The 26,386-nt window shown below is 42.9% G+C and overlaps 1 protein-coding gene across 2 annotated transcripts in view; it reads right to left on the minus strand.

The window, feature by feature from the left end:
* The window catches only part of LOC137630385 (uncharacterized), a 47,464-nt gene extending 21,442 nt beyond the window's left edge, over window positions 1-26,022 (minus strand). The window contains exons 1-2 of one of the 2 annotated variants that reach the window (XM_068361832.1): window positions 25,796-26,022; window positions 21,657-21,766 (exon numbers count right to left, since the gene is read on the minus strand). In XM_068361832.1, coding sequence (XP_068217933.1) covers window positions 21,657-21,749 — 93 coding nt within the window. In that variant the 5' untranslated portion in view covers window positions 21,750-21,766; window positions 25,796-26,022. The remainder of the gene's footprint in view (window positions 1-21,656; window positions 21,767-25,795) is intronic. The other variant, XM_068361831.1, reaches the window with a different exon arrangement.
* Window positions 26,023-26,386: the final 364 nt, after the last annotated feature.

Consider the following 26,386-nt stretch of genomic DNA (forward strand, 5'->3'; position numbering starts at 1 on the left):
CCATTATTGGAATAGTGGCATCAAGTGGAGAGATATTCCTTCCACGACACCAACCATAGAAGACTGTCCACTTTGCCTGATATACAGAGGAAGAGCCTCTTTATGAGAGGAGATGCTGGATAGTCTCCAGGCATGAAGTTGCATAGACAGGTCAGTCTTGTGAAAGATATTTGCATGTGGTTATAGGAGTAGATCTGGAAACCATTCTGCATGATGCCATAGCGGAGCTATAAAGGTCATCATTAGATTGTTGGATGCTCTGATTTTGTTGAGCAGTCTTCTCATCAGACAAAATGGGGGAAATATGTACATGTCGATGTTGTCCTACAGCTGTTGGAATGCATCCTGCCATAGAGTCAGAGTCCGGGACTGGTGAACAGTACAACGGGAGCTTGAAATTTAAGGACGTTGCGAACAGGTCCACTGTCAGGGAACCCCACAAAGTCAGGACTTTGTTGACTATCAGAGGATTCAAAGACCATTCGGAGCCCACTAACTAAGTCGCTCTACTCAGATTGTCCGCAAGCACATTCCTCTTGCCCGGAATGAAGCAAGCTGATAAGGACACCAGCGAATGTTCTTTTGACCATCTTAGAATCCCTATTGCAAGATGGCATAGGGGCTGTGTAAACGTACCACCTTGTTTGTTTATGTAAGCCACTACTGTAGTGTTGTCACTCATCAACACCAGAGTGACCCGCCAGCAACGGATGGAACTGAAGGAGAGCTAGCTGGGCTGCTCCCATTTCCAAGATGTTTATGTGCTGGTACCTTTCAGACTTTGACAATAGACCTGAGACCATGTGTCTTGCAGCAAGTGGGCCTGCCACCCTTTTGATGTGTCTGAATTGAGCAATAAGTCTGGAGGAGGGACAAGAAGATCTTGCCCTTTGCAAAGGTTTTCATCTGCCACCCACCACGACACGTCCGTCACTTGGTCCTGAATAATAGGAACTAGTGTGTTCGGGGAGTCTGAGTGTTGGTTCCACACTGACTTCAGCTGTCATTGCAGAGGTCTGATTCTGAGGTGGCCGGAGCAAGGCTCCGACTCCTTATGCTCCTGTTCGGCATGGAAGTTTGGACTCCCTGTCCTTGGAAGATATTCCTCGTCCATGTCCAGACCATCATCTACCTCCGAACTCTTATCCATAGAAACCTGGGGTAAGTCACAGTTGTCACTGGGACCTGCCTCAGAGGACCTACTATACATCTCTATCCTACGAGCCTCCCTTGCCCTAGCGTTCTTAGGTACCGTTTTAGTCTAGACTCTTTCCGAGGAGGAAAATGCTCCTCCAGGATGAAAGGGTTTGGAGGGGCTTGCGGTACCTTTAACGCGCTAGTAGTAGGGATTCTTCCTCTGTAGGTGGTTTAGACACTGGACGTTGGTCCAGGGTAACCACTTCTACCTGCCGAAGTTGGAAGGTATGAATAGAGATTTCCCTGGGCGAACCAAGATCCATACTCGTACGAGGCTGGATGAGATCAGCATGAGGTGGTGTGTTGTGTCTCATATTCCGCTTCTACCGCTTAGTCAGAATATCCTTAGCCTTGATCAGGGTTGAGGGGAGGCATTCAGGAGATTCTGGAGTGGAAGGCACCCTATCCTCAGCACCAAATCTACATGGAGAAGATCAATGTGCCTTACTAACTTGAGTAGTCTTCCTTCTGGGATCAAGACTCCGAAGAGACCAACCCGACTCCGAACTCTCTAAAGGAATTCGAGGAGTACCACTGACTTGAGCAAGTCAGGGCTGCAGCGGTGGAAGAGCCACACCCAAAGACTTCTGAAGGGTTGATACCAATGTATTGTACCAGGAGGGAAGCTCACCTCCTCTCAGAAAGTTTGGGGGTTTCCTTAGGGAGTCCAGGTGGAGGGGAACGTCTTCTGAAGGTAATGTGAGAGGGTACCAGAGTTGACCTAGGAGACAGTCTCTTGGGCAACAAAAGATCCTTTTTTGAAAGACTAAGAGGTCACTCGGGATTTATAAGAATGGAGGTTTCTTAAACCCTTCAGGGAAGGGTGTTGGCTTTATCGCTAAAGGTGGATTGAGGCAGAGGTGGTGGTGTTAGGACCGCGCTAGTTCGAAATTCCAGTAATCCTACTCCCGAATAGTTCGTGGAAATTGACGATTCATGTGTTGAACGGGAGCGATTCACGAGCGGAAGTGCTCATTTCAAAAGCGATAGGTGCTGACTGAGGATGGGGAGGCCCTAAGGATTCCTGATGTGCTGGAGGACCATTCACACTTGCTAGGGGAGGCGATGAGGGCCTCTAAACCAGGGCGACCCGAAGCGTTGGAAAACATGCCACCATAGTGGAACGCGTCAGAGCATCGCATAGGCGAGCGCTTAGCTAAACCCCCATAGGCAACAGAGGGTGCTAGGGGTATCTTAGCCAAACGCCTTTCTGAGGGTTGTTCAATAGAAAGATCGAATTCGGGCAGAGGTCGTTCAGGAGACGAGAAGATGGCGAGTCTCGGCCTTGCAAATGGCTAGAAGATGGAACGCTGGCTGCTTGAACATCAACATCGCCTACAGCTGGTAGATAAATGTAGGGAGAAACAGAAGGCTGAGGGTTACGAGACGACGAAGACCCAGGACGCCCAGTGTTTGTCGTCCAAGGAAGCTGTTGTAGGGGCGAATGCTAGCGATCATCCACGAGTGGAAGGGCCAGCAGAGGGTGAGAGGTGGACCTCGCACACATCCAGAGCATAAGATGTTAAAGACTCGGGAGAAAGATCCTTCCTAGCAACATGCTCAAGGAGTTGCAGCAACGCTTCCTTCACAGGGGAAGCAGAACCCCCCAAAGAAAGCTATACCTGCTACACATCAGCAAGTGAAAATAGTTCCCCGCCAGCTGGAGGTGAAGGTGCTCCACTAGGGGAAGCAACAACAACCCCCCCCTCCCAGTACCCCCGGGGTTTCCATGGAGTTATCTGGTCTACACTCCTACTAGATCGGCCCCCGGGGGAAGGTAAGCAAGGAGGAGTTTCGAGAAGAGATTAGACATGCGTGAAGAAGCAGCTTGCGCTTGCCTCGCCCTGGAGGAAGAAAGACCATGCTTAGCCGCCACCTTCCTGCTGCGCCCAAACTTTTTCCCACTAGGAGGTCACTATCAACCGAAGACATGAAGGTACGGCAAGCAGTGCCCTCAAGACCAGAAAACATTCGCATTTGAATGTCGGGGAAGAACCTAAGTCAAAAGCAAAGTGCATAACCAAAGTCAATGGCAGCCTAAGGAGGAGAGAGAGGAGACATCCGGTCTCTACAAGCCAAATGCAAAAAGTAACGTATTCCACCGATGTGCAAGTAAATATAGACCTCAGGCCTACCCACTATAGTGGTTAGGCAGGATTGCCACCTCGCAATTTTGGTGTAATGGCTACCTTACAGCTCCGCCGAAAGATAATCCACATAAATAGCATAAGGTTTATTAATCTGGGAACATGCCAATCAAGGTAGAAGTCAAGATCTATAACACAGTAATAAGACCAATGTTAATGTATAGATCAGAAACTTGGAATTTAAGACAAAAACAAAAAGCAAAGCTGGAGAGAACAGAGAAGAGAATGCCGAGTTGGATTATGGGAATATCACTGCTTGAAAGATTGGAAAATAATGAAATAAGAATGGCAGGCGTGGTGAAGATTACAGAGATGATGATAGTTTTACAACTGAGATGGTGGGGGCACATGTTGAAAATGCAAGGCGAGGAGGGCTTGGGAGGAACTTGTTAGTGGGTAACGATCAAGAGGGAGGCAGAGAATTAGATGGTGAGATAAGATGAAGGATATGGAGAGAAGAGGTTTTGTGGAAAAGGAGGCCTTTCATAAAAGGCCTTGGAGAGGGTGCATCAGGCAACTGAACCCTTAATGTAGGGATAACGGTGAGGAAGAAGATTTAAAAACCTATATCCTTATCATTATGAAGGGTACATAATCTGTGCTAGAGTTCATCCCTTCAAAAATTAATACAAATCTAACAAAAATCCATAACAATTTACTGTGATTTGTTACCCATACAGTACAAACAAATATAGAAATACAGGTAGAGTATTAGGCTATAAAGTTAAAAAACAAAAGTTTCAACCAAAGGCATTACATTTATATAATGTGAAAATTCATTTAATGTCATTCTCAACAGAATCCGTAACATTTTTGAGTTTACAAATGCAAAATTAACACTTCCTTCCATGCTCAAACTCTCCACTCCCGGGAATGTGTCAAAACAATATTTTTAAGTAATTTTTTTTCACCTAAATATACAAACTGGAGTCCTTTAATCGGTGTATGATTCAGCAGAGCTGGAACTGTGTTGTTAAAATTTATGACAAGGTGTAGGTAATTACCCACCAGGTAGCAGATAATCCACGCCCACTTGACACTCCACTGGGGAGCCACTTTGACTTTAACTTAGGACTTACAGGGTGGTTAAGACAGGAAGTGTAACTTGAAAAGAACTCAGGTTTATATAGTTATGAAAAATCACAAACCTTTATAAGGCCATTAAAAATTCAACGCGGTGGTGGTAGTTACTAAAACCTCACTTTGATCTTCAGCCTGACTTACAGGATGGTTGAGGCAAGAAGTACAACTCAAAGGACTCAGGTTCGTATATTTAGGAAAAATAAAGTTCCTACATTAATACTAATCCATGTAATTTAATAGACTTATCCTTAGGAGGGAGGAAGATCGTATAGCCGTTTCGGTGTGACAGGCTCGAAGCCACTACCCACAGTCAGAGCTCCACCCCATGTATCAGCCCTGGGATAGGGTGGCTAGACATGGAGTCCGAACACTATTTCCGCCTGCCTCCCAGGGTAGCCGGTGACCTGAGCCCAGCCCTACCATGACACTGGTCACGGCCCCGCCACCAGGTGAGGGGATTAAACTTGACAAATTTGGAAGTGATTTATATTCTTCCTAACTTTACAAACCTTTGTAATTTAACAAGGAGAGATCATTCTGAGTGAGCTGATTTATCCATAAAAATCTTAACGAGGTGTCAACGACCCTTTGCTAGTTAACGAGTAGACCAACCACAGCCCACACACTCACCTAGTAGCTACTCACCACTTCTGATTGCAAGCAGTACTTCTGAGGGACAAGATGATGGGGGGACAAGTGTGTGTAAAGAACTCAGGTTTGTATAGTTAGGAAAAATTAAAATTACTTCAAAAATTTTCTATTTGTTCCCTCCCGAATTCTAACCTTCGTTCTTTACATATGACTCACCTTAAGGTGGGTGGAAGTCATATTCCAAGTGGTTGGAGACCTCGTACAGCATTGGTCCATCAATGCTAAAGGCATGACAGCCTGCGCAGCTATGGTAAGGGAGTAGAAACTCACTTTGCCTTAGCAAGGTTAAGTATAAGGAGTCGGTTGACATTCATGTACTGTACACTATAATCCACCCCTCAAGGAGTTAGTGACAAATATATTAAATATATTTCTGACCACAAAACAAAAATGGGGGTTGCAGTCTAAAAATACTGACACCCAAGAGAGGGGAAGAAGAAAGAAAAGTCAAGTCATTTTTTCTTTTACATTTATCCCAGACTTATACTGCTGTACTCTCTACCATCAACTGACTGCTACTTGTCCTACAAGGGAGCTAAGGTGGCTAAACCCCCTTGTTGAGCGGGCACCACAGTCCTAGAGTAAACACAGTACCAGAGACTCGACTTAACAGTTCAAAGTGAGCTCCTTTCAAGGAATACAGTAGTCTGACTATGCTTCACGGTGGTGGTCTCACTTTCAACTGTGGCGCAAAACTCTGTATGAGCACTGACAATTCCATTGAGGAGGAAATATCAACCCCTTTCAGTCTAAAGACTTAGTTTAAGCCTTTTAACATCAAGACTGAGCTGAGTTTTTCCTCCAGAAGATATAATAAAAACTCGGCAATCAGGGGTATATTGGAAAGACATCCCTTTCACAACACCAACCACAAGATTAACCACTTTTCCTAACAGAAGGCGATGGAAGACCTCCTAAGATATACAAACTAGGCATAATAATCCTCTCAAAGATGCTGGATAACCTCCAGGCATGAAGGCATAGGGATGCAACTGTCTTGTGGAAGTCCTCGGCACGTGGTTGTCAAAAAAGGTCGAGTAAGGGAGAAAGCTACCTTAGAACCTGTTACCAGAAGTAGAAGGTCTGGGTACCACCATTCTGCTTGCTGCCAATGGGGCCACCAAAGTCATCGACAGTTTGTACAGGTATGATGATCTCGCCTTGTTGAAGACTCATCAGGTAGATCGGGGAAAAGCAGACACGTCTATTATTCCACATAAGTTGAAAGGAATCCTGGAAGGCCACCTGTAGGTTTGGTACTGGTGAGCAGTACACTGAAAGCTTCTGGTTAAAAAACGTGAACAGGTCCACATGCAATCATCAACTATCCAGATAGGGACCGAGAAACGGTTGTAACTCGATCTGGACGTATGCCGAACTCAAAATATGATTTCCATTGATTTATTATGCTGTAATCATCTTGGTCATACTTAATCAATATTTCTTTACTATACAGTATATCATTATTTTATTTTCTTGGTTCATAGGATACCATATGCTTTATCAAATATTTTTGTATTCTATTTTTCCATTTAGGGATTGTTATAACAATTGACTATCATCAAATTTTTATTCTTGTTTACCTTTGGTTGTGATCAGCTGATTTCATGTCAAGACTTTGTTGGTTATCTGGGGATGTAAAGACCATTTAGACAGTGTCTTTTTGATCAGATTGTCTGCCACATTGTTCTTTTAGCCTAGAATGAACCAGGCTAATGGGAAATCGTATAGTCTTCCGTCCATTGTAGAATCTCAACAGCTACGTGGCATAGCTGCTGTAAAAAAGTACCTTCTTGCTTGGTCAAGTATTCCACCACTGTCGTGTTGTCACTCATCAACACTACACAGTGGCCAAAAAGAAGCTGTTGGAAATGCTGAAGGGTTAGAATAGAAAGGCTGCCTTCAATTCCTGGATGTTTATGCGGCACTGCCGAACAGTCAGACCACAGCCCCGACACGACATGGTCTTAACAGGTGAGGTCTCACCCTCCTTTTGCTGCATCATGGTGAGGAGAAAGAAGATCTATTACTTTGAGAAGGTTGGAATGTAGGATTCACCAACTCTTTCTTTCTTCTGCTCTGACACTATCGGAATAAGCAACTCTGAAGCGTCCCAGCTCTAAGACCAGAAGGTCTTCAACTGCTACTGTAGTGACTGAATGTGAAGGCAACCATTGGGACCAGATGTTCCAAGAATGTTAGGTGGCCAAATAGTCATTGCCGCAGGTGGGCTTGTAGTAATACTTCAAATCAGATTCTGCTCTGCTATGGAAAAACCTTTCCTAGTTGGGAGTCTATCTGCATACCTAGATATTCTATACGAGGTTTTGAGATCATTGCAGAGGGGACTTCTCAGTTTACCACAAACCCTAGGTCAAGGGAAAATTTGAGAAACTTGTCTTGGTGAAGAATGGTCTCTTCAGAGTCTGCTATAATCAACCTGTTATCTGGATACTGAAAGAGAGGAATGCCGTTGGCGTGGGCCGGCCCAGGTTGAAAATAGGGTGAAAACCGTGGGGCTGTCAATAGGCTGCAGCACAGCACCTGGAACTGGTACAGTATATCATTTTATGCAGAACAAACCTTAGATACTTCTTTGATGAGGGATGGATTGAGATATAGAAGTATAGGACTTATGATGTTTCCAGACTCCTTCTCTATACAAGAAGAGAGTCAACTGAAGCAGCCTGGGGACCTGTTGAAAACCTCTTGGATGGTGCCTTACTGAAACATGGTCTGGACTTTTGCCCGAATGGCATGTCCATCGTTGATGCCTTCTTGAAGGACAATGACTTTACTGGATGACGAATCAGCGGAGGGGGAAGGCTGATGAACGTGACATGTACTCCACTTGGAGGATGCTGACTGTCCAAGGTTCGGCCCTGGGGAACTTCCATCTGTCACCTGTGTCTCAGGCATCCTCTCACCGGTGGTATGGCAGGATTGGTCCCCTAGCAGGGCCGCTGTCCATGTTTTCCAGTTTTCCCTCCCGTTCCCCATGCCTCTTCCTGTCATGAGAATCCTTCTTGGTGGTAGACTGCCAAGAAGGTTCCTCAGACGTCTTATATGAGCCTGGCTGCACAGTAGTAATATTTTCGGCGCAGTCGGTGCCAAAGAGAGAGGAGTAAATGTTACAGCTCTGTGGAGAATGAAGTCTCGACTCGGCCTTCTCCATTGCTATGCTACTGTATCAATATCCTCGGCATTAAACAGACAAGCAAGCAATTAAGGAGTTGCGAAGATGAACAGCTTCTCTCTCTTTGGCACCTGCTTCTGTAACTCAAAAGATGACGGCATCTCGCCTCTTCAAGATCCAGTTGGCCCACTGGTTGACTGAGGGAGAGTTATAGGCTAAGAACTTAAGGGCTCTGGCCCCAGAAAGCAGAAGGGCATTAAAACCTTTCCAATTCTCTGGCTCCAACAGGTTTTTGTTGTTGACCATCAGTGCCAGACCAGTAGTCCAGCCGCAACCAGATGCTTACTGGCGACTCAGACCTAGCAGCACACTCTCGCGCGCTAACCCCAGGTCGCCTCAGGGCGAGTATCTATCCGCCACGGAGGGACCCGACAAGGGAAAACGGAGATGGGGGAACCATGCAAAATTCGTGGTCGGTTAGGAAGGATATCCCAGATACTCCTAAGAAAGTAGTTCAAGATAAGTACGCTGTGTTGGAACAAACCAGTTTTACAACTTTTTCCAATTTTGGGTGCATTTCAACATTCCATTTTTTTTTTTTTTTTTTTTGCTTTTGGTAGTGATCAGCTGATCTCAAGCTGCCACTCTGGAGACATGAAAACCATCTTCATAACTAGAAAAGCACACAGTGCAGACCTCGCCATGGCAGCATATTTCTCCAAACCAGCTTGCATTTCTTAGAACCCTTTTAATCCGTTGGCATATTTGAAGTCTTTGTGACAACCATGTGCGAACTTTGGGTTAAGGCTAGGATTAAATCGTTTGACCGTTTGCTCGACCTTGACCTTAACCTTTGACCTAGGGCTTTCAAAATTGAATCACTTCTACCTCTCAATAAAACAACTAATCCTTGACAGTTTCACCACTCTATGAGTAAAATTTTTTCCAAAAAGTTGTTCGCAAATAAACAGACAAACAGGAGCAAAAACGTGACCTCCACCCAATTTTGTTGGCGGAAGTAATACATACTATACAGTATCAGCACCAATGTTTTAAGCTGTCATAGTTTTCATACAGTACACTTATAGCCATCAATATTAGTTATCACTTGGACTTAGAAATACCTCTCTCTCTCTCTCTCTCTCTCTCTCTCAGGTGCCATAAAATACATACAGAAGGTTGTTGACTTACGATAGGGTCAGGTTACAACATATAGATAGTAAATCAATCTGGACATATGTCGACCTTGCGTTTAATTTCCGGACATTTACAGCACAGTATTATGTTGTATTACAAATACTGTAACAATCTTAGCCACATTTTATCATCAATATTTTCTAACTAAATAATTCTTTTATTTTCTTTGTTCATAACATGTCATATTTTTTATATATATTGTTAATAGCTATTATTATTGCTGTACCTATCATATGAACATATTCTGTCTCTCACTCTCAAAAGTGCCTTACAATGCATACACATACCAGAAGAAGCAAAAATATGTTTCCTTACAAAGTGTCTATTAAACACTGCATGCAAAATAAACTTAAACTAGATTAAGGCTTAAAACCACAGCATTGCTAATTCGTCAGCAAAATTCTTGTTTTAGCAGACAGTTATCACATTCTAAAAAATTATGAGTTTTAAAAAAATTAATAGTGCTTTATTAGCGCAATTTTATCCTCTATTTTTCAAGTTTTTTACCTTTGGTTGTGATCAGCCGATAAACTCCCACCATTATATCAAGAGTATCCAAAAATACTGCACAAGATAGGTTATTATATCAATGATGCTCTATAAATTATATGTGACCATATTTTCAATACCATCATCACTTTGAGATCAGCTGACGACAAAACCAAACTAAAAAGAATCGGTAATTGCTGTTGCTAAAATACATGTACACCTTAAACTGATACAAAAGTACAATGCTAAAATTATTAAAATGAACCTGTTTATATAAAAAATGTTATTTTCATTAGTAAAATAAATTTTTGAATATACTTACCCGATGATCATATAGCTGTCAGCTCTGCTGCCCGACAGAAAAACCTATGGGCGGAATACGCCAGCGATCGCTATACAGGTGGGGGTGTACATCAACAGCGCCATCTGTCGAGTAGGTACTCAAGTACTCTATGTCAACACAGAACCAATTTTCTCCTCGGTCCACTGGGTCTCTATTGGGGAGGAAGGGTGGGTCCTTTATTTTATGATCATCGGGTAAGTATATTCAAAAATTTATTTTACTAATGAAAATAACATTTTTCAATATTAAACTTACCCGATGATCATATAGCTGATTCACACCCAGGGGGGTGGGTAGAGACCAGCATATATGTTAACCTTAAGAGCTAAGTATTCCGTATTTCATTTTAGCAGTTATTCAAAATAACAAACAAAATTAATAAGTACCTGGTAAGGAAGTCGACTTGAACAATTACTCTGCCTTTTTAAGTACGTCTTCCTTACTGAGCCTCGCAATCCTCACAGGATGCTGAGCGACTCCTAGGAGCTGAAGTATGAAGGGCTGCAACCCATACTAAAGGACCTCATCACAACCTCTAATCTAGGCGCTTCTCAAGAAAGAATTTGACCACCCGCCAAATCAACCAGGATGCGAAAGGCTTCTTAGCCTTCCAGACAACCCAAAAAACAACAATAAAAAGCATTTCAAGAGAAAGATTAAAAAAGGTTATGGGATTATGGGAATGTAGTGGCTGAGCCCTCACCCACTACTGCACTCGCTGCTACGAATGGTCCCAGGGTGTAGCAGTTCTCGTAAAGAGACTGGACATCTTTAAGGTAAAATGATGCGAACACTGACTTGCTTCTCCAATAGGTTGCATCCATTACACTCTGCAGAGATCTGTTTTGTTTGAAGGCCACTGAAGTTGCGACAGCTCTAACTTCATGTGTCCTTACCTTCAGCAAAGCATGGTCCTCCTCATTCAGATGGGAATGAGCTTCTCGAATTAAAAGTCTGATATAATAAGAAACTGCATTCTTCGACATTGGTAAAGAAGGTTTCTTAATGGCACACCATAAAGCTTCTGATTGTCCACGTAATGGCTTAGTCCGTTTCAAATAGTACTTAAGAGCTCTTACTGGGCATAGTACTCTTTCTTGTTCATTTCCAACTAAACTAGCAAGGCTTGGAATTTCGAACGATTTGGGCCAAGGACGAGAAGGAAGTTCGTTTTTGGCTAAAAAACCAAGCTGTAAGGAACATGTAGCCGTTTCAGATGTAAATCCAATGTTCCTGCTGAAGGCGTGTATCTCACTGACTCTTTTAGCAGTTGCTAAGCAGACGAGGAAAAGAGTTTTCAAAGTGAGATCTTTAAAAGAGGCTGATTGAAGTGGCTCGAACCTTGCTGACATAAGGAATCTTAGTACCACGTCTAAGTTCCAACCTGGTGTGGCCAACCGACGCTCCTTCGTGGTCTCAAAAGACTTAAGGAGGTCCTGTAGATCTTTGTTGTTAGACAGATCTAAGCCTCTGTGACGGAAGACTGCTGCCAACATGCTTCTGTAACCCTTGATCGTGGGAGCTGAAAGGGATCTTTCCTTCCTTAGGTATAACAGGAAGTCAGCTATCTGAGTTACAGAGGTACTGGTTGAGGATACTGATTTGGACTTGCACCAACTTCGGAAGACTTCCCACTTCGACTGGTAGACTTTGAGAGTGGATGTCCTCCTAGCTCTAGCAATCGCTCTGGCTGCCTCCTTCGAAAAGCCTCTAGCTCTCGAGAGTCTTTCGATAGTCTGAAGGCAGTCAGACGAAGAGCGTGGAGGCTTGGGTGTACCTTCTTTACATGCGGCTGGCGCAGAAGGTCCACTCTTAGAGGAAGTGTTCTGGGAACGTCTACTAGCCATTGCAGTACCTCGGTGAACCATTCTCTCGCGGGCCAGAGGGGAGCAACCAACGTCAACCGTGTCCCTTCGTGAGAGGCGAACTTCTGCAGTACTCTGTTGACAATCTTGAACGGGGGGAACGCATAAAGGTCTAGATGGGACCAATCCAGAAGAAAGGCATCTATGTGAACTGCTGCTGGGTCCGGAATCGGTGAACAATAATTTGGGAGCCTCTTGGTCATCGAGGTTGCGAACAGATCTATGGTGGGTTGGCCCCACAATGCCCATAGTTTGTTGCATACATTCTTGTGAAGGGTCCACTCTGGTGGGATGATTTGACCCTTCCGGCTGAGGCGGTCTGCCATGACATTCATGTCGCCTTGAATGAACCTCGTTACAAGGGATATGTTTCGATCTCTTGACCAGGTGAGGAGGTCCCTTGCGATCTCGTACAACTTCATCGAATGAGTCCCTCCTTGCTTGGAGATGTACGCCAGTGCTGTGGTGTTGTCGGAGTTCACCTCCACCACCTTGCCTAGAAGGAGGGACTTGAAGCTTCTCAAGGCCAGATGAACTGCCAGCAGCTCCTTGCAGTTGATGTGTAACTCGCTTTGAACCGCATTCCACGTGCCCGAGCATTCCCGACCGTCCAACGTCGCACCCCAGCCCGTGTCCGATGCGTCCGAGAAGAGAAGGTGGTCGGGGGTCTGAACAGCCAGTGGCAGACCCTCCCTGAGGAGAATGTTGTTCTTCCACCAAGTCAGTGACGACTTCATTTTCTCGGAAATAGGAACTGAGATCGCTTCTAGCGTCTTGTCCTTTCTCCAGTGAGCAGCTAAGTGAAATTGAAGGGGACGAAGGTGGAGTCTCCCTAACGCGATGAACTGGTCCAGTGATGAAAGCGTCCCTATCAGACTCATCCACTGCCTGACTGAACACCGGTCCTTCTTCAGCATGGACTGGATGCATTCTTGGGCTTGACTGATTCTGAGGGCCGACGGAAAAGCCCGAAAAGCTTGACTCTGAATCTCCATTCCTAGGTTAACTATACTTTGGGATGGGACGAGTTGGGACTTTTCTATATTGACCAGGAGACCCAATTCCTTGGTCAGATCTAGAGTCCACTGTAGATTCTACAGACAGCGACGACTTGACGCAGCTCTTAAAAGCCAGTCGTCCAAATAGAGGGAGGCTCTGATGTTTGCTAAATGCAGGAATTTGGCAATATTCCTCATCAGTTTGGTAAAAACTAGAGGTGCCGTGCTTAGGCCAAAGCACAGGGCTTGGAACTGGTATACGACCTTCCCGAAAACGAACCTTAGAAAAGGTTGGGAATCTGGGTGGATGGGGACGTGAAAGTACGCATCCTTTAGGTCTAACGAGACCATCCAGTCTTCCTTCCTGACCGATGCTAGAACCGACTTTGTCGTCTCCATGGTGAACGTCTGCTTTGTGACAAAGACATTCAGAGAACTGACGTCTAGCACCGGTCTCCACCCTCATGTCTTCTTCGGCACTAAGAAGAGGCGGTTGTAGAAGCCCGGGATTGATGGTCCCGGACTATGACTACCGCTCCCTTTTGTAGTAAGAGAGACACCTCTTGCTGTAAAGCTAGCCTCTTTTCCTCCTCTCTGTACCTGGGAGAGAGGTTGATGGGAGTCGTTGCTAGAGGGGGCTTGCGCAAGAATGGAATCTTGTACCCCTCCCTGAGTAACTTCACAGACTGTACATCTGCGCCCCTGTTCTCCCAGGCCTGCCAGTAGTTCTTGAGCCTGGCTCCCACTGCTGTCTGAAGAAGGTGGCAGTCAGACTCTGCCTCTAGAGGACTTGGAACCCTTCTTCTTGCTCCCACGTTGATTTCCGGCACGAGCACCTCCTCTGCTGGAGGCTCTGCCACGAAAGGGCGGAATGAACCTTGACGCTGGAGTGTCCATCCTAGGTCTAGGTACGGAGGGCAAAGGGGTGACTTTGCGTGTGGATGACGCCACCAGGTCATGGGTGTCTTTCTGGATCAAGGAGGCAGCAATCTCCTTGATCAACTCTTCAGGGAAGAGACACTTCGAGAGTGGAGCAAACATCAGCTCCGACTTTTGACATGGGGTGACTCCAGCTGACAAGAAGGAGCAAAGGTGATCTCGCTTCTTGAGTACCCCAGACACGAAAGAAGCCGCAAGCTCACTAGACCCATCCCTAATGGCTTTGTCCATGCAGGACATGATGAGCATGGAAGTTTCCTTATCAGAAGGGGAGGTCTTCCTGCTCAATGCTCCCAAACACCAGTCCAGGAAGTTAAAGACCTCGAAAGCGCGGAAAACTCCCTTCATAGGATGGTCCATGTCCGAAGGGGTCCAGCAAATCTTGGAGCGTCTCATAGCCAGCCTGCGGGGAGAGTCTACCAGACTTGAGAAGTCGCCCTGGGCAGAGGCAGGAACTCCCAAGCCGAGAACTTCTCCCGTGGCATACCAGACGCTAGATCTGGAAGCAAGCTTGACCGGGGGAAACATGAAGGATGTCTTCCCCATTTGCTTCTTGGACTGCAACCACTCTCCCAGAACTCTTAAAGCTCTCTTGGACGAGCGAGCGAGTACGAGCTTCGTAAAGGCAGGAGCTGCTGACTGCATGCCTAAAGCGAACTCAGAGGGAGGCGAGCGTGTTGCTGCAGACACAAACTGGTCAGGATATAAAGCCTTAAAGAGCGCAAGCACTTTCCTAAAGTCTAAGGAGGGAGGCGTGGTCTTGGGTTCTTCGATGTACGAGTGTTGGTCGTCAAGATGTGCAGCTTCGTCATCATCAGAGATACCATCGTCTGAATGTTGAGGAGGAAGAGGCAACGGAGTGGGCTGGACGGCTGAGTCCGGCAGCACGGGTGCATGCGTGGCTGCACTGGACCCAACATCATGCCACTGTTGGTCAGTCTGAGAACTGGCAACAACCAAAGCTGAGTGGGTGCGCAAAGAGTCTACTCCCGACTGTGGAAGGATAGCGGAGACCACCGTGGGTTGCGGAGGCTGACGCACCGCGTCAAAACACGGCAGCCTAACTCCACCCTCTTGTTGTTGTGGTAGCTCACGCACGGCAACGGAGTGCTCCGTGCGTCTGTGAGCGTCAGCATGCGTCTGGCAGGGTCGACTGCGCATGGGTGGAGGAGCTCTCACAGCCGGAGTGTGGGAGCAGGCAGCCTCAGCGTCTGCTGGGCGCACAACCGTGGCAGGTTGTAGGCTAACGGGTGCAGCGTCAACCTTCTCCGTAGCCGGAGTGTGGGAGCAGGCAGCCTCAGCGTGTGCTGGGCGCACAACCGTGGCAGGTTGTAGGCTAACGGGAGCAGTGTCAACCTTCTCCGCACGAAACTCCTGCATAACCGCAGCTAACTGAGTCTGCATAGACTGCAGTAAAGACCACTTAGGGTCTACAAAAGTGGCAACAGACGGAGCTACTGTCCGTTGTGACTGAGGGTCTAAAACAGCGGGTGCGGCAACAGACGGAGTTACTGCCTTTTGCGGTACCACTTTGCCTCTCTTGGGAGGTGTGCCGTCGTCAGAGGACTGCAGCGAGTCCGAACTGACCCAGTGGCTACACCTGGGCCGTTGGACTAGCTCGGAAGGGACCTTACGTTTAAGAGGCCGTGAGACCTTGGTCCATCGTTTCTGTCTAGAAACCTCTTCCGCAGACGAGGAATAAATGGGCTCAATCGTCTTCTTGTGGGTGGGACGATCTCGGTAAGATACGTCCGAAACCACGGAGGGTACGTCTGTACGCTGATTAAAGCCTGTCGAACCCTTTGGTCGTATCGCCAACAAACAATCCAAATCCAAAAAAGAATGCAAGGAGCATTGAAGACAACTTCTGCACAGCAACAGCCAACAACTAGAGATGAATACTTCACCAAATAACGTGAAAATCAATCCAGAAAACAAGAGCGCATTCAGTAGGTCCTGCCGGTGGCACGACAGAGAGAAAATTGGTTCTGTGTTGACATAGAGTACTTGAGTACCTACTCGACAGATGGCGCTGTTGATGTACACCCCCACCTGTATAGCGATCGCTGGCGTATTCCGCCCGTAGGTTTTTCTGTCGGGCAGCAGAGCTGACAGCTATATGATCATCGGGTAAGTTTAATATTGAAAAAATAACATTCTTTTGGACTTCTTTCAGTACATATACATTATGCTGTTAATATAAACTAGAGATCAGCTGACAAAATCTAATGTCGTATTTTAATCCCAGCCTACTATCGAACATTGATTTAAGTAAAGTATAAATTTATTTTGTGTGTAGTATTTAATTGAGACTTTTCAAGGAAACAACCACTTTTGTTTCTTCTACGTCTGGTAGTCGTCAACTTACGACTGATCGACTTTAGGATTGCTTCAGCATTTGTGATGGCATCATTAGTCTGCTGGAAATAGTAAACTAATAAAACAAACATTTCCTTTGAAATATAATTGCTTTCCTAAAAATTAGCTATTTTCTCTTGGTAAGTTTTTATTTTCTTTTATAAATAATATACAGTACAGTACCCATTTTTTTTATAAAAGATACATTGAGAAAAGTCTTAAAATCTGTTGAACTCAGATCATGTCTTGACGACATCAAATTTCTGGGGGAAGGCGACTCATTTCCTTTGAATAGCTTACTGATTAATATAAGTATTCCCATTATTGAAATATTGAGCAACAATACAAAGTATTTCAAGGTTCTGTTACAAGTTAAGGCCGATTCACACGAGCCGTTTTCTTTCCGACAGGCTGGCCAGTGGCTAACCGCCGTCGAAGCGTTGTACATTCACACGAGGCGTTTCCTTTCCGTTTACCCCCGTGCAGTTTTCAATGTTTACTTAGACACTGTCATGTGAGGATCGAGTAAATTATGATAATTTTGACACTATAAGATGTTGGTTGATAACTGTGTTGATAAAATAAGTTATGCAACTTCACTATACTTTATACACCATGCCAAGAATATTAAGATTATGAAAAATTAATGTTTTATTTAATGCCTCTTCAGTCATTTTCCATATCTTTTACTTACCCAGTATGTAAATTATTCCTATACATCTTGTTTGCCATGTCAAACATCTCCTCATACCCTTGAACAAGTTCAGTTAAACTCTCATACATGGTGTCAATAACAAACTACTTTAACTCTAATTTTTATGACTACAGTATACTATAAGGAAAAGTCGGGGTTGTAGGCCACGAAACGAACGGGTACGATACAGGTCATTGTTCACATGAAACATCAACAACTCGTTGGTTGGGATGGATGGCTAACGTCCATCAAACCGGCCAAGGTTTCTTGGAAAGGAAGCCGAACCAACTCAGACGGCTAAAGACCGAGGGCCGCCGTCAGCCTCACGGGTCGTGTGAACAGTTGCAATTGAATACACGTAAGAAAGCTAGACGCCGTTTAACCGACGGCCGGCCTGTCGGAAAGAAAACGGGTTGTGTGATTCGGCCTTCATGAGTACTACTTAGCATAAATGTCTATTGACGTCATATTTCTGGTTTGCGGGAAAATTACAAGATTTCCTTTTCATATGTTAACGAGTAATATGAGCATTCCCATTATCAAAACATCGATTAATGATACCAAGTATTTCTAATAATGTCTTCAGAAATATTAAGATTTAATGATGTAAAAATTTGCTGTCTACTTACACCGGAAATCTGCTGATGAATTTGCAATACTGTTTTAAAGCCCTAATCTACAAATGAGAATAGATTGAGGAAAAAGTATGTTAATTTTGTGTGTAGTATTTAATATACACTGTAAGAAAAAGATTTTTGTTTTTGCTATACAGTACAGGTATATATGCATTATAATATACTGTACCTTCTTGAGTTATAAGGATTTTGGATGTCTCTGTAAATTCCATCCAGGGAGACTCCATTTGCTCCTGGGTAAAGCGATTTAGTGTTAATGTTTAAAAAGCTTTCATGATCTTGTCTAACTTATTCTTGAACTCGTTTGCTGTGTTACTATTTACTACATATGCTGGAAATCAGTTCCATGTATTTTCTATTTTGTATTAAGAGAGAGAGAAGAGAAGAGAGAGAGAGAGAGAGAGAGAGAGAGAGAGAGAGAGAGAGAGAGAGAGAGAGAATGCATATAATTAATAACAATACCAATAACTACAAAGGTAATCAAACTATGTAAACAATAAGAACTAAAAAAAATTAACGATATAAGGTAAGAAAATATTAATAAAATATCACACAACACAAATCTAACATTCTAAGATTAAATTACAACCTACAGTCTAGGAACCTAACCAGGTCATAAGTCGGCGACTACCAGTATTCTGTTGTTTCGACATTATGAGATCAAAGCTACAAAAAGCGCTCTACAATGCTGGTAGACTGTGGTCTACCTGAAGGGTAAGTGCACATTGCTGCATGGATGAGCAACCACCAGCGTGAAATCTGCTCAAAGAGAGAAAGGTTGTCTGCTTTTAACTAGACATGTGTAGTCAGATTACCACTGAACAACATTCTGAGAGGGCATTGTACCTCTAAGGTACGAATCATGTGCATGTCAGTACAACAGGGAAAAAAACCCTATCTGGTGAATGCCAATGGACCATCTGGCAGGCTTGAACTGGAGAACACGTTTGTTCGTTTTCTACCAAGTAAAGGTAACCGAGCGCTAACAGGAGTGAGATTGTGCTCTTACAGGCGGAGGGGAGAGTGCACGAGTCATTGAGTGTGCTAGAGGACTAAACAGGAAAAAATCCATTAGGAAGAATGGCGTGTAATATCTCCTAATCTGACAAGCATTTTGCAGAATATGAACTAATAGCATCAAGACCACACTTTAAAGCATGTGGGCACGTAACAGTGTGATCCAAGATTCCTGTTGGAGAGCATACCCTCGCAAAAGAAAAGCCAGACATTGGGGGGAGCGTGCACTTCTAAAACAGAACTTTATCAGTAGTGCGCACGTGCTGCCACAGGAGCGGCCAACTCAAACAAGTGAGGTGGGACTCCCTTGGGAACAGCCGAGGTGACAAATGATCTCAAAGTGAGGAAACGCGGGTAAAGTGGGAGTGCCCAAGCAGGACCATGCAGAGTGGTGCTCCTGTAGAAACTCAACATTGTGCGCAGGAAACGTGGCACTCCTTTCATCATCATCTCCTATTACGCCTATTGACGCAAAAGCCACTCCTTTAGGAGGGAGCAATTGCGTTCCCTTAAGGGCGTGCGGCTGCGAACAAATAAACATGCACTCTAATAGGAGCAAGCAATCATTAGCAAGTGGAACGAACCATCGTGAACAGGAGACGTGGCACTCCCGTAGAAGCACGGTCTTGAACAGACAAAAGCACGTAAAATACTGTAGTAGCATACTAATGTGCACCAGCCACCCATTGAGATACCACCAAAAGAGTTATGGGGTCTTTTGACTGGTCAGATGGTACTACATTGGATCCTTCTCTCTGGTTACAGTTCATTTTCCCTTTGCCTATACACATCCACACTAAATAGTCTGGCCTAATCTTTACATATTCTCTGTCCTCATACACCTGACAACACAGATTACCAAACAATTCTTCTTCAATCAAGGGGTTACAGCACTAATTGTTCAGTGGCCACTTTCCTCTTGGTAAGAGTAGAATAGACTTTAGTAGTAGTAGGTTGGCCAGGGCACCAGCCACCCGTTGAGATACTACCGCTAGAGAGTTATGGGGTCTTTTGACTGGCCAGACAGTACTACATTGGATCCTCCTCTCTGGTTACGGTTCATTTTCCCTTTGCCTACATACACACTGAATAGTCTGGCATATTCTTTACATATTCTCCTCTATCCTCATACACCTGACAACACAGATTACCAAACAATTCTTCATCACCCAAGGGGTTACTGCACTGTAATTGTTCAGTGCCACTTTCCTCTTGGTAAGGGTAGAAGAGACTCTTTAGCTATGGTAAGCAGCTCTTCTAGGAGAAGGACACTCCAAAATCAAACCACTGTTCTCTAGTCTTGGGTAGTGCCATAGCCTCTGTACCATGGCCTTTCACTGTCTTGGGTTAGAGTTCTCTTGCTTGAGGGTACACTCGAGCACACTCTCCTATCTTATTTCTCTTCCTCTTGTTTTGTTAAAGTTTTTATAGTTTATATAGGAGATATTTATTGTTGTTACTCTTCTTAGAATATTTTATTTTCCTTTTTTCCTTTCCGCACTGAGCTATTTTCCCTGTTGGAGCCCCTGGGCTTATAGCATACTGCTTTTCCAACTAGGGTTGTAGCTTAGTAAGTAATAATAATAATAATAATAGTTATGGTAAGCAGCTCTTCTAGGAGGACATTCCAAAATCAAACCATTGTTCTCTAGTCTTGGGTAGTGCCATAGCCTCTGTACCATGGTCTTCAACTGTCTTGGGTTAGAGTTCTCTTGCTTGAGGGTACACTATTCTATCTTATTTCTCATCCTCTTGTTTTGTTAAAGTTCTGATAGATTACATAGGAGATATTTATTTTAATGTTGTTACTTTTGTTAAAATATTCTATTTTCCTTTTCACACTGGGCTATTTCCCCTGTTGGAGCCTCTGGGTTTGTAGCTTCCTGCTTTTCCAACTGGGTTGTAGCTTAGCTAGTAATAATAATGATAATAGTAGAACGCTAATGGGGGCATGAAAACAGGCAAGTGCAAAGAAGCACATAAGCTTGTCATATTTTCCTTCATCCTCAGTGAAGGATTGGGCAACAGTGTCTCTAACACGGGGAGAGAAACAGTAGGAGTCACAAAAGTATACCCTAAGATTGATGAAAGAGTTGATACGGTGTCAGCACTAAGAGATGAAAGTGCAGCAAACGTGAAGGAATAACTTGAAGTTCTCCTATCGCAGCAGTAATAAAGTTTTATTACTCAGTTACGATGTGCACTATCATCTCTAGAGTAGCATAAGGTTACAAGGGAGTAAACAATAGGAATGCTGTTAACAATGAATGAAAGTGTATATTGGCAGGTATTGTACATAGAAACTATCATAGTTATCAGGAAACTACAAGACCCTTGACAAACTAATGCATAAACTAGAATAATTAAAACAGCCAGTCGAGGGTTTCAAGAATATGACTGTATTGTATGGCAGCTGAAAACAAAGTAATTACTCAATATAATTGTAGAAGGTCGGGGCTTTCCCATCACCCGCCAGTAACTAGCAACACATTATAAATCATAACAGCCAAGTTCTAATTACACGAATACTGTACATACTCCTGCTGAAGGACAAAGATTTGTATATGCGTAGGAATATTTTTGTTTTGCCATCTCCCCAAGAGTCTTCCAAATAAAGTACTGGACCACAATAATTGCTCCTTTGTAATGAGATTTAATCATCACTAATTGTAAATACTTGTACTGTAATAGGAATGCTTCAACATTTCCAAAATATAAACTACAGTATAAGAGTTCACCGTTAAATAATAAATTGAGAATGTCAACAAAATAATAAGAACTACTTGTTGTCAAGACAAGTTTCGTTCTTATCACACAATTTGCGACAGATTATCCTATATAGTAATAAAAATATAAAACTAATCCTTAAATATTGTATAAATATTTCAAAAAGGTGTCAATACTTACCAACAAAAGATACATTAGAACGCCAATTAGAGAGACAATAATTGGATTGACAAATTTGAAGTAGTTTTCGGGTAACTTCCTATATCTCGCCATGTTGCCTGTAGTAAAATCTGAAAAGAGACAGTACTAATTAATTCAACTGAAATACCTACAACTAGCAGTGTTACAATTCACACGAGTATTTATAGATGTGTGAATACTGTATCTAAAGACAAAGTTGATATTGCAGAAAACTTTTAAGTTTGGAATACTATATATTTTATAAGTTTCAATTCTCATCTCTATTTTAAACATAATTTATGACTTTTTCTTTTCCCTATATGCACTGGCTTACTTTCCCTGTCAGAGCCTTTCAGTTTGTAGCATCCGTTATTCCATCTAATGTTATAGTTTGCCTAGTAATAATGGCTTTAGTCGGTTCCTTCGTTCTATTATATCGCATTTCAATTCTTTAAACTTGAACCTGCAACAATTTGCACCTCTTATGTATGAACAATTCCTACAGAAAAGACTCTGACAAAGTCTGCAAACATAACTGTCGTCAGTGCCTCATAAACAGCGAAGTACTTCAGAAATTTAAAAATACTGCATTGGTTATCAAACCTCAAGGCTTTTAAACTCCTCATTAGCAGGTACTGTACTGTAATATACTGTTCAGAACAAAAAATGACCGTACTGTATATCTTATATCGTTGTAGTATTATTATTATTATTATTACTGTCCAAGCTACAACCCTAGTTGGAAAAGTAAAGTGCTATAAGCCCAGGGGCTCCAACAGGAAAAAATAGCCCAGTGAGGAAAGGAAATAATGAAATAAATAAACGAAGAGAATAAATTAACAATAAATCAATCTAAAAAAAAGTAACAACGTCAAAACAGATGTCATATATAAACTATTAACAACGTCAAAAACAAATATGTCATATATAAACTATAAAAAGACTCATGTCCGCCTGGTCAACAAAAAAGCATTTGCTCCAACTTTGAACTTTTGAAGTTCTACTGATTCAACTACCCAATTAGGAAGATCATTCCACAACTTGGTAACAGCTGGAATAAAACTTCTAGAGTACTGCGTAGGATAACAATCCCAATTATAATAACTAGCTTTCTTTTTTTAGGGGAAGGGAGGTTAAAAGCAATTTTTCTACATTTGTACCAAATATTCAACATTGTAAAATCAAATCCGCACCCAAGGAGGTCGTATTGTAGCATTTCACTATAATTCATTGGCATCATAATACATATTTACCACTCGTAAATTTAACAGAATTATGAATATGGCCCGAGTTAGGAAGGCCCTTTAGCCCTAAAATGCAACCTAGTGAAAGCCTGGCAGTTGCACCTTATAGTTAAGACACTAAAAAATTATATTGTAATGCTCAACAGTGCAAAATGCTAGGTCCACTGACGGTACAGTACAATGCCAATAGGGACAGGGTACATTTGGTCAAAAGTAAATATTTATGGGCTACCAGCACTTTATTTATATTAAGGTGTTTAATACTCAGCCCTATTCAGTATTTTAGATACTCTAACAGGTATATATCTAACAGAGTTGCCCATAATTCAAGCCTTTATTTTATGAAACTGTAACTACAATTCTGAAATGTTGATCATTTTCATAATTTCCACTGTTACACCAAAACACACACAGCATAGATTTGACGTCTAATAAATTAGTGTACGGTGGAAATCCTGCTAAAAAAAACATTGTCAACAGTCCATATCTTGAAAGAGTAAAATCCACCACACTCCACATACGGAAAATACACGATTCATCAAATAAACTGGGTTACAGAAGGATGATCCTGTGAACTGTACGTCGCTATCGACACTGGCATTTCCCTGGAAATCTCTGGTCTTGTCCTTCCTACAACTAACAAACTAAAGCATTGCTAAATATTTAGCCCACCTTGATGTTAGTAACAAAATATATGACATGGTAGCAGATAAAACATATTGGCTCAAGTGCAAGTGGTAATATTAACCCTTTTAACCCCGCCATAAGGTTAAATTTCAAGCACATTTTGCTATATATTTTTTTCAAATTGCTCTAACAGCCTTAATTTTTGTCGCAGAGAGGTCAGGTTGGTCTCATTCTTTTGGAAAATGCCTGAAGTTTCTCATAAAGTTACCAAAAACATGTAAATAACAGTATTTTGCAAGAACGAACCGGTACGTCCTTTGGGAGAAAGGGTTAAGTTACAAGACTGGAACTTTTGTAAGAGATCTTCATACACTTTTAACAATATAACGTATACTGTACTCGGAAATTAATATCAAGATGCCAAATAACTCCTAATCAATCAATCGGAAATCAATAATCTAGATATTGAATCTGTTATGAAAAAATTCCCATTTCCATCGTCTTCTCATTAATTTCCCCTTTTCTAGGCCATTAGAACCCAGTCATCCTTTCCAATTACCTTACAAGTGACCATTCAGGGACGTATTCATAATCATGTGACTTATTTAGCCAACCATCTATAACGTCTTCATGAGAGCTGCTACCTCCCGCATCTTTTAACTGTTCTTTCGTGTTTCTTAGCTGGAAGAAAGTCGCTGTTGTGAACCTCCAAAATGTACGCCCATTACCATTTTGTAGAAAATAAGGTGTAATTGGTGTATTTATAGGTGTTTGGAACAATTTTGGGAGCCTTTGTAGGGTGACGGCCAGATCCGTTTTCATTCATAGAAAATGGGAATATTCTGAACTGTGGCCGTCGTACTAAAAACGATTTTGGCATGAGAAGCTAACTTAAAAAACCCACCTACCCTATGTTAAAGGCCGTATTCTTACCCAGGGAGACTTCGCCCTTACACAACAGTTTCCTTAGGCCGTATCCTTACCCAGGGGGGCTTCGCCCTTACACAACAGTTTCCTTACCTACGAGTACGACGGGAGAAGCTAGCTTAAAAAGCCCACCTAACCTATGCTAAAAGCCGTGTCCTTACCCAGGGGGGCTGTACCCCCCGGACCCCCCCTTACAAGCACATATTTAAGATCCGTAGACCATTTCCAAACGTTTTTATTCCATACAAGATAACAGTCGGAGCGATAATAAGCAAATTAGGACGTTTGGCCGTAGCGCTACAAACTACCCCAATTTTGATGTCAGAAAACCGTATTTCTCAAGTTATAAGGTTGAGTGGCACAAGATGATACACCTGCAGTGCTATATTTCTTAAGGAGAGCCTACACAAGGATACAACCTTCCTTAATGTAAGGATACAGAATCCTATGGGGATCGGAAGGGTACGAACAGATTTCTTAGAGTAGGTAAGGAACCTTGGGTTAGGTCACATGTTTGATAAAGTTTCAGCCACAAATTCTAGGTTATTAAACATTGTTGAAAGGTGAAAAATATGGCTTTCCAACAGCTATTGTCATCAAAGTAGTTAAAAACACCTCTAACTTTACCATGAACACTTATTTTCTACAATAGGGTTATTGGTTATGCAAATTTGACAAAGCAAGAGGGTAAAGGTAGGCTGTACCAAATGGCCTTCTTCTGAATAGGATAACGTCAATGAACAAAAGTTACGATTAATGCTTTATAGCAATCCCTTGGTAACCAATTAACATTATTATTATTATTAGTAGTAGTAGTAGAACAAAAGCAGATATTACTGAGGTAAAGAGCAATACAGAAACATGAGTATTTCATCAGTAACAAATAGGAATACAAGTTCATTAACCTCAATGAATTTACCAGGGTGGGCTGGAAAAGCTAAAATACATATATATGCTATATAAACCTTAATCTTCTACCGTAAGCCAAAACAGACATTTAGAACTGTTAACTCTAGGCCTGACATAACACAAACACCTGTTAGGCTACAGATTTGAACATCCAAATAGAAAATATGAAGTTTCTTAATACCTGTCAATCACGGGGTTAAAATACGTCAAAACTCGATACAGAAATCAATTTTTACGACAGCAAAGGTAGCTTAGGTGACTATATAAAAGTATATATGATCTACCATGAACTTTCTCTTCCAGAAGCTGAACACGGTGACCATCCAAAACAGCCGGTGTTTTCCCAGCCATATTTCAGGCCTAAAATTTCTAAAATCCACCTGATTTCATTCCAAAACCGAATACAAAACATAAGAATCTAACGGTTCTCACCAAACTTTCTCAATAAAAGCAGTCGTCTTTTAAGCCAGGAAGCCCGTCGAAATCTTCTTCACCTCCGCTAAATCTGACAGATTCCGGCCGTCTGCTTCGCCGTAAAGGTAGGTCTTATCTGAGGCCAATGACAGGTTTAACACGCCCTCCCCAGAGTCGGTCCACTTTCGTACGCCCTTCCGCCTCCAGATCAGCAACTTCTGAGGTGACACGACACACAGCGAAGCCGAGTCTTCTTCTTCTTCTCGATGGCTAGGTTGGAATATTGGTCTCTCTCTCTCTCTCTCTCTCTCTCTCTCTCTCTCTCTCTCTCCTTTTTATCTTATGTTTTATTTTCATTTGAAATCTGCTTTATGTATTGGAATATCATTTACAAGACACATCCAGGTTTAACCGAATTTAGTCTACGCGTAACAATCTCTCTCTCTCTCTCTCTCTCTCTCTCTCTCTCTCTCTCTCTCTCTCTCTCTAAACGATAGCTAGGATTAACAGCTTTTTGTTTTAATCTCTCTCTCTCTCTCTCTCTCTCTCTCTCTCTCTCTCTCTCTCTCAAAAGGTCATGGACATACGTTGAGCGAGAATTGAATACAA

The sequence above is a fragment of the Palaemon carinicauda genome, chromosome 38 (genome assembly GCF_036898095.1).
Source record: "Palaemon carinicauda isolate YSFRI2023 chromosome 38, ASM3689809v2, whole genome shotgun sequence".
NCBI classification, from domain to species: Eukaryota; Metazoa; Arthropoda; class Malacostraca; order Decapoda; family Palaemonidae; genus Palaemon; species Palaemon carinicauda.